This window comes from Tupaia chinensis, unplaced genomic scaffold, assembly GCF_000334495.1.
Source record: "Tupaia chinensis unplaced genomic scaffold, TupChi_1.0 Scaffold138060_1, whole genome shotgun sequence".
Taxonomy (NCBI): Eukaryota; Metazoa; Chordata; class Mammalia; order Scandentia; family Tupaiidae; genus Tupaia; species Tupaia belangeri.
The window spans coordinates 1,546,284-1,554,715 of NW_006197961.1; the positions used below are offsets into that span (position 1 = coordinate 1,546,284).

Below are 8,432 nucleotides of genomic sequence, written 5' to 3' on the forward strand. Positions count from 1 at the left end.
ACCCCTCGTCCCTACCATCCCCAAGTCCCGCCCACTTACAGCCTGTCTCTAGCCCCGCCCACCCCAAGATTACCCCCATTCTTAGTCCCTAGCATTCGCAAGCCCCGCCCACTTACAGCCTCTGTTCCTCGAGCCCCGCCCCATCCCTAAGGGATCTCCCGCTCCTCTCTCCTCTCGCTCACTAGATAACTCCCTGCAGTGGAAAGTCCTGCCCGGTGTCCTGTTCCTGTGGGGCGTGTTCCTACTGGGCTGTGGCCTGAGCCTGGCCACCTCGGGAAGGTAAGAATGTCCCATACTGAGGTCCCAGGTGGGACAGAGGGCAGGGCTGGGTGTCTGTTTAGCTTGCAGCTGGTGTCGGAGGGAAGCCTCCAGACGCCTCGGGGACTCCCTGCTCTGACTCCTGCCTGTATCCCAGGTCCCTCCCGCTGTGGCACAAGGTCCTGCCCCGCTGGGTCTGGGAGAAGGTTCCTGATCCCGCCAACAGCAGTTTTAGCCAGCCCCACGTGGAGGTGAGCAACAAAAACAAAAACAAAAACAGCAACAAACAGCTTGTTGTCAGGGCCCTGTGGGTGGCTGAGAAATTCTGGGCCATGGGGACTGGGTGAGGCCCGGGGCAGGAGCTCAGGCATTTTTCTTCTCAGGACGTGCCCCAGGTCCAGCCCCCCCAGGACTCACCTATCCTGGAAGTAGAAGAGATAGAGCCACAGCCGGTGACCGAGGACCCCAGGGCTGCCACTCCAATCGACTCTGGATATGAGAAACACTTCCTGCCCACAGCCGAGGAGCTGGGCCTTCTGGAACCCCACAGGCTGCAGGTTCTAGCCTGAACCTTACCCCAGCCTGGGGGCTGCAAACCAGGCTACAACTGTGGTCACACAGGATGCACCCCAGCCCTGGACTGGCTGTCTCGACAGATGCAAACACTGAGGCTCAGAGAGGCTGAGTCACTTTCCTGAGGACACCCAGCCCTGAAGAACTGGGATGGAAGAACTCCCTACAGAGAAGGGCCTGACCCCAGTAGGGAGTACACGGATGGATAAGAGACTGAAGAGAAATAAATGAAAATGTGAGTGACAGCTGTCTGGCAAAACCTGTCCTTCTGCTGTAACAGAACTGCACTTGGGCATAGTCCCAGCCTCCCTTGCAGCTGGGTGGACTGAGTTCTTGACAACGAATATGGGCAAAAGGAACATGTGTACCGCTGCGGGGTCTGTGTAGACCTTACAGGACAGAGTGGGGGCTTCTCCACACGCTCCTCCCTTTCCTGGAATATACCCGTACTATGACAGCTTTGGTTAGCCCCAAGTAGGAAGTGGGGAGAGAAATGAAAAGTGGATCCCTGAATGACCCCATGGATCAGAGCTGCCTAGAGAAATAAACTTTTTTTTTTTGGTTTATATTTATTTTATTTTATTTGTTATTGGGACCAGCAGTTGTCGTAATGGCTATGTCACTGGATTCCCATGTAGTTGACTGCGGTTCAAGTCCCGGGCCCGGTGGCTTAGATTCACACCGGGTGCGCGTGCATGCATGCCCAAGATTCCAAGAGGAGAATGGAGAAGGGATTGTGGCAAGGCCATCCCCCTGGGGGGTGATTTCTCGCTTACTGTCTGTCTTTTTGGCGAGTGCACGCGCCCCGGTAGCAAAAACCTCTCAAAATAAATAAATAAATAATTTGTTATTAATTTTTTAATTTGACCAGAGAAACACAGGGCGAGAGAAAGAGAAAGTGAGAAAGCAAGCCGCCAGGTCCAGGACTCAAACCTTGGTCAGCCATGTGGGAGTCCAGTGCCTTAACCATCATGCCACCTGCTGGTCCCACTTTTCTGTTTTTATAACTATTGTAGCTGGAGTTCTTTTTGTTACAGCAACTTAGTCTCACTGATTCCTAATCTCTTTTTTGTTTTTAGGTTGTTTTTGTCATAGGAGGCACATGCTGAAGGGAGACAGAGAGAGGGAAAGTGAGAAATCACCCCCTGGGGGATGGCCACGCTGCAATCCCTTCTCCTCCATTCTCCTCTCAGGATCTTGGGCACGCACACACAGGCGTCCAGTGTGAGTTTAAACCACTGGGTCTGGGACTCGAACTGTGGTCGACTATATGGGAGTTCAGCAACATAGCCATTTCGCTAACTGCTGGTCCCGAGTTAGTTTGTTTATAGGATACATGTGTTCGCCACCAGAGAGACAGAGAGTGAGAAACCATTCCCCAGGGGGGATGGCCACACCACAATCCCTTCACCTCTCGGGATTTTGGGCATGCATGCACGCGGGACTGAAACAACAGCTGGCCATGTGGGAGTCCAGAGATGTAACTATTAGCCCACCTGCTGGTTTGAGAAAGAGAGAGAGAAGGCAAGTGAGAAAGTTAGGCAGGTCTGGGATTCGAACCCTGGTCGACTATGTGGGAGTCCAATGCCTTCACCACCACGCCACCTGCTGGGCCAGTTTAACCTTCAATTTCCCACCAGGAGGTGATGCCGCTTCTGTACCAAGAACACACCCACCCAGCTGTCCGAGTGCTTTGAGGTTTTATTTTCAAGTATAAAGGCGTCATTGCAAAGGGGCCAGGGTTGCAGGCAGTGGACCAAGGGTCCGGAAGCCCAGGCACAGGTGGACGTGCGGGCCAGCTGGCTCCTGGGTGTCACGGCCAGGCTCGTGGTGCCCGGTGTGAGCCTGGGACCCTCCGCTGGATGCCAAGAGGCCGAGGTAGCTATGAGGAGCTGGGCGTGGGTGGAGGGTGCAGGCTCACATCACCACACAACACTGGCACGTCTTCTGTTTCGGGCCGCTTGCCTCTTCGCCCTCGGCGGGGGCCGATGGCTCAGGCTGTCGGGCAGGGGCGTAGGTGGGCGCGGGGTGGGCACTGGGGTTGGCGCTGGATCCCTCCCTCTGAAGCAGTGGCTGGCACTCCGCAGGCTGCCCTGGGGCTGGGATCTCAGCTAGGAGGGGTGTGGCGTCCCCCTGGCCCTCAGCAGGAGTTTGGGAATTTACCTCCTCCTCTAGGGAGCCCTCCTGCTTGTCTGAGGGTTGTAGTCTTTCTTCCTCTGGCTTTGACTCCTCATCAGTCTTGCTCACCTCCTCTGCCTGGGGTTCCATTTCTCCCCCTGACTCTCTGGGTTGTTCAGCATGCAGATCCTCCCCTACCCCCTGGGTCTTCTCTTCCTCCTCCTTCCCCTCACCTCCATTTCTCTTCGTCACCAATGATTTTTCGGTTGCCTCTTTCTCACCATCACCTTCTTTCCTGTCGACTCCTGCATTGACTTCCTCTTTCTCTGCTTCTAGTTTTTCCTCTTCTCTGTCCCTCTCTGCCCCCAAAGGCCCCTCAATTTCTTTCCTCTCTAATTCCAGTGGCTCCTCCCCTTTTCTCACCACCTCTTGATTTCCCTCGCCTAAATTCTCTACTCCTAAGAGTCTCTCAACCTCCTTTTCCATTCCTACTTTTTCTTCTGCTCTTTCTTCCTCTGCCCTCAAAGGTCCCTCAGTGTCTTTTCTCTCTAATCCCAGCGCCTCCTCGGCCCCTGTCTGCTCTGTCGCCAGCCTGTCCTCACCTCCTCTGCTCTCTGTCTCCCTCCGCGGCTCCCCTCCGCGCCTCTCCACGGCCTGCGCCTGCGCCGTCATCTCTGCTCTGTCTCCCTCTGCTCCTGCCTCTCCCTCACTTCCCTTCTCCCCTATTCCCGTGGACTCTTCTGCTTTTCTCCTCTCTTCTTCCCAGGTCTCCTCACCTCCTCCCTCCCTCCCTGCCTCTGTGGGCCCCTCGACCAGCAGCTCTTCCCAGTCCTCGCTCAGGGTCACCCGTTCCACCCAGATGAAGGACCCCTCCTCGCCTCCGGAGCCCCCCTGTCCCTCTCCCTCGGGGCTGCCCCGGGGGGCATCTTTCTCCTCTCTGGAAGCCACTTCTTCCTGGCCCTCCTGGAGCCTTGGAGAGCCGGTCCCTGCAGCCTCCTCGGTGGCCGTGGAGTCGCCACCCCCAACCCCTTCCCAGACCACCTCCACGATTTCCCTGTCGTCCTTCACCCACGCCGGGAGCTCCGGGCTGCTGGCCCCCTGCCGGGCCCCGATGGCCTCCAGAACCACCTCCTCCACCTTGGCCTCGAGCTCTGGGCCTGTGGCCATCACAGCACAGTCCTCCGTGGCCCTCAGCCCCTCCCACACCACCTCCACCACGTCCCCCGCTTTGGCGTCCCCCACCCCCCTCTGACTCGGTTCCTCCTGTGGAGCGCAGCTGGGACCGGAGTAAGGGCCATTGGCTTCTGAGGCGGCCCCTACCGCCCCGGGGACCTGCCTCGAGGTTGGCAGAACCCCAATGGCCTCCTGCCCAGGCTCAGACGGGGACTCTGGGGACACTGGATGGGCCGGCAGGGAGGACCTCTTGTCCACATCAGTGTGGCCTAGGAGAGGAGAGGAGAGGAAGAGCATGAGGAGGGACCAAGATGACCCCCATCCTCGCCCGATGTGAGGGTGACCTGGCTCTCAGACCCAAGGGTTCCAACACCCACCTGCATGCCCCGCCTCCTCGATGGGCTGGGAGAGAGGACGCTGACCCTGCAACAACGACAAAGCTCGGTCAGATCTCCTCCCCACCGCCAGTATCCCCACCCCTGCTCAAACACCCTCCATGGCTCCCTATTGCTTCAGGACCAAATTCCACTTTTGTTTGTTTGGAGAGGTTTTTGCTATAGGGCACATGCACTCGCCAGAAAGACAGAGACAGACAGAGAGACAGAAAGCGAGAAATCACCCCCCAGGGGGGATGGCCACGCCGCAATCCCTTCTCCTCCATTCTCCTCTCGGGATCTTGGGCACGCACGCACACGCGCCTGGCATGAGTTTAAGCCACCAGGTCCGGGACTCGAACCGCGCTTGACTACATAGGAGTCCAGCGACATAGCCATTACGCCAACTGCTGGTCCCCACATTTAAAAAAAAAAGAATTATTTTATTTAACTTGATTATTATTTTTAAATTTGATCGGAGAGAGACAGAAAGAGAGAGAGGGAAAGTGAGAAAGCAAGCTGCCAGGTCTGGGATTCGAACCACAGTCAGCCATGGGGGAGTCTCTGCAGTCTCCTCAGTGGCTGTGGAATTGCTGCCCCCTCACCCCTTCCCAGACCAGCTCCATGAATTCCCTGTCCTCCTTCACTCAGGTACCTTTAACCACCAGGCTGCCTGCTAGCCCCCCAAATTCCACATTACACCTTAGCCGTCCTCACCTGTCTTAGCCCCTCTGTTCCAGGGCCTTGCACACAGTAGGTGCTTCGTCAGCACCGTGTTCATGCAGCCAGCTCTGTATTAAGGGTCTACTCTACCAGCTACCGAAGTCGCCGTGGGCCCTTAGGTGTTTGTTTTTTAAGTACTTTTTAAAAAGAATTATTTATTTAATTTTATTCATTCATTCATTCTAATTTAACGAGAGAGAGAGAGAGAGAGAAAGTGAGAAAGCAAGCCACCAGGTCCGGGACTTGAACTGCAGTCAACCATGTGGGAGTGTCCAGCACCTTAACCACCACGCCACCTGCTGGTTCCCCCTTAGGCTTTTTGCTATTGTCATTTACAGCCCAATGCACATAAACACAAATACATATGAGACCAGCAGTTAGCATAATGGCTATGTGCCGGACTCCCATGTAGTGGACTGCAGTTCGAGTCCCGGACCCAGTTAAACTCAACGCCGTGTGCGTGCATGCCCAAGATCCCGAGAGGAGAATGGAGGAGAAGGGACTACAGTGTGGCCATCCCCCCTGGGGGGTGATTTCTCACTTTTCCTCTCTCTCTGTCTTTCTCTGGGAAGCCCACACACCCAATGGCAAATTTTAAGGTTTTTTTTGGGGGGGAGGTTTTTATTATAGGATGTGTGCACTCATCAGAAAGACAGAGAGACAGAAAGCGAGAAATCACCCCCCAGGGGGGATGGCCATGCCGTAACCCCTTCTCCTCCATTCTCCTCTCGGGATCATGGGCACGCACGCACACGCGCCCTGTGGGACTCGAACCATGGTCGACTACGTGGGAGTCCAGCGACATAGCCATTACACCAACTGCTGGTCCCCTCTGGTCAAATGTTTAAATAATAATAATAATAGGACAAAATAAAAATTCCTTTCAAAAGGACCACATATAAAAACTACCTTTTTTTTTTTTAAGAGGTTTTTGCTATAGGGCCCGTGCACTTGCCAGACAAGACAGAGACAGACAGAGAGACAGAAAGCAGGAAATCACCCCCCAGGGAGGATGGTCACACCACAATCCCTTCTCCTCCATTCTCCTCTCGGGATCTTGGGCACGCACGCCCACACGCCCGGCATGAGTTTTAAGCCACCTGGTCCGGGACGCGAACCGCAGCCGACTACATGGCAGTCCAGCGACATAGCCATTACGCTAACTGCTGGTCCCAAAACTAATTTAAAAGAAAAAGAAGTACGTCGGGGACCAGCAGGTGGCATGGTGGTTAAGGCGCTGCACACTCCCACATGGCTGACCAGGGTTCAGGTCCTGAATCTGGTGGCTTGCTTTCTCACTTCCTCTCTCTCTCACTCTCACCCTCTGTCTCTTTCTGGTCAGATTAAGAAATAAGTGAATGTATAAATAAAATACAATAAATTATTATTAAAAAAAAAAAAAGAAAAAGAAGTACGTTTTAGGTGGATTTGAACGCAGACGTAGTGGCTAAGAGGCACCAGGAGAGGACCACGCCTCTGTCCAACGTCCTGACTGTGGCTCCCCGCCCACGCCCACCCTGGCCACGCCCACCCCGCCACCAACCCAATCACCTGTCGGCGCCAGGTGGGCCGGCCCGAGGGCTTGTGCTGGGCACCTGTCGAAGCGCTCTGTAGCAGCTGCAGCTGGGACTGGAGTCTGGGGAAGACAGGAGGCTGCTAGGAGCTGGGACCCCAGGCTCGAGGGGACCCCCAGACTCAGTGCACCCACTCCCCCAGTGCGCCCAGGAGGCTTTGCTGGACTAGGGCGGGGCTGGCCGGTCCCCACTCACGTGAACAAGCTGTCTTCCAAGTTCTGGATTCGGGCCTGAGCCTGGCCCTCCGGGGACTGGGGGTCGTTCAAGGTGGGGTCCTCGGGCCGCTCAGGCCCCTCGGCTGCTCCATCCATCAGCCAGCGCTCCCGGAGAGACTTCCTCTGGGCATTGGAAGGGAAGCCTGGGCTGGGCCTATGGACTACCCTACCCCTGGTAAAGTACCCTTCCAGACCCCCAGACTGGACACATTTCTTTCTTTCTTTTTCTTTCTTTTCTTCTTCTTCTTCTTCTTCTTCTTTTTTTTTTTTTTAAGAATTGCTTTTATTTTTCTTTCTTTCCTTCTCTCTCTCTTTCTCTCTCGAGGGACAGAGTGAGAGAACAAGAAACAAGCTGCCAGGTCCGGGACTCAAACCACCATTGGTCATGTGAGAATCCAGCACCTTTAACCATCACATCATCTTCCAGCTCTTTAAGAGATTTTTTTTTTTTTTGCTATAGGGCCTGTGCGCTCACCAGAGAGAGACAGAGAGAGAGAGAGACAGTGAGAGAGAAAGTGGGAAATTGCCCCCCATGGGGGGATGGCCATGCAGCAATTCCTCCTCCTGGGATCTTGGGCACGCACGCACAGGCACGCGGCGTGTTTTAAGCCACCAGGTCCGCGACTCGAACCGCAGTCAGCCATGTGGGGGGCATCTGCTGGCGCCTGGGCAAATTTCTTCGTTTTTTTTTTTTTTTTCTAGGGGGCGTGTGCTCTTGTCAGAGAGACAGGGAGAGAGTTAGAGAAGAAAGGACCCCAATCCCTTCTCCATCTCTCTGCTGTTGGGATTTTGGATATACACACAGATGCGCCAGGCGCGTATCCTAAACTGCTGGGTCCGGGATTCGAACTCCTGGTGTGGCCATGTGGGATCCAGCTGCTCTAATCACCACGGAACCAGCCCAGATTTCTTAATGCTCCATACCTACCCAGGCTGGGTTATTTGTCTACATTGTCCCCCACCCCCAACATTGCCAGGCGGGACTAACACCCCATGGCCAGCCTGCCGGGCCAGAACACACAGGCTTCATCCCCCTCCACCTTACCAGGCGCCGACAGCCACGCCCTCCTCCACGAAGCCCTTCCAGAATGGAACTGGGCGCTTCCAAAGGTGAACTCAATGTTCCTTCCCACTGGCTGGACCAAGGCTCCTCTCATCTCCCCCAAATTGGGGTCACCTCCGCTGTCCCCAGACTCCTCCCAGGGTGGAACCAATGTCCCCATCACCACTCCACGCCGCCCTCTTCAAGCTGGGACCGACACCCCCCCATGGCCCGCCCCCCCCATTGGACGGAGGCTCCTTGCATCCCACAGACACCCCACTTCATTTTCCAGGCTGGGAAGCCCCCCGCTCGCCCCAACCTTGAGCCGCTCCACCCGGAGTTTCTCCTCCTCCAGCTCCCCGCGCGCCCGGCGGCGCCCCTC

The 8,432-nt window shown here is 55.7% G+C and overlaps 2 protein-coding genes across 2 annotated transcripts in view; one reads left to right on the forward strand and one right to left on the reverse strand.

The window, feature by feature from the left end:
* Nucleotides 1-1,399, forward strand: part of IL27RA (interleukin 27 receptor subunit alpha) — a 22,457-nt gene extending 21,058 nt beyond the window's left edge. Inside the window, exons 12-14 of the mRNA XM_027776779.1 lie at nucleotides 186-279; nucleotides 416-509; nucleotides 642-1,399. Of these exons, the coding sequence (XP_027632580.1) occupies nucleotides 186-279; nucleotides 416-509; nucleotides 642-827 (374 nt within the window). The 3' untranslated portion in view covers nucleotides 828-1,399. The remainder of the gene's footprint in view (nucleotides 1-185; nucleotides 280-415; nucleotides 510-641) is intronic.
* A 1,115-nt stretch (nucleotides 1,400-2,514) lies between these two features.
* PALM3 (paralemmin 3) lies at nucleotides 2,515-8,408 on the reverse strand. The gene is made up of 5 exons (XM_014592620.2): nucleotides 8,370-8,408; nucleotides 6,989-7,131; nucleotides 6,771-6,855; nucleotides 4,500-4,545; nucleotides 2,515-4,391 (listed from the first exon to the last, which is right to left on the reverse strand). The coding sequence occupies exons 2-5, from the start codon at nucleotides 7,102-7,104 to the stop codon at nucleotides 2,749-2,751; spliced, it is 1,890 nt and encodes a 629-aa protein (XP_014448106.2). The 5' UTR covers nucleotides 7,105-7,131; nucleotides 8,370-8,408; the 3' UTR covers nucleotides 2,515-2,748.
* Nucleotides 8,409-8,432: the final 24 nt, after the last annotated feature.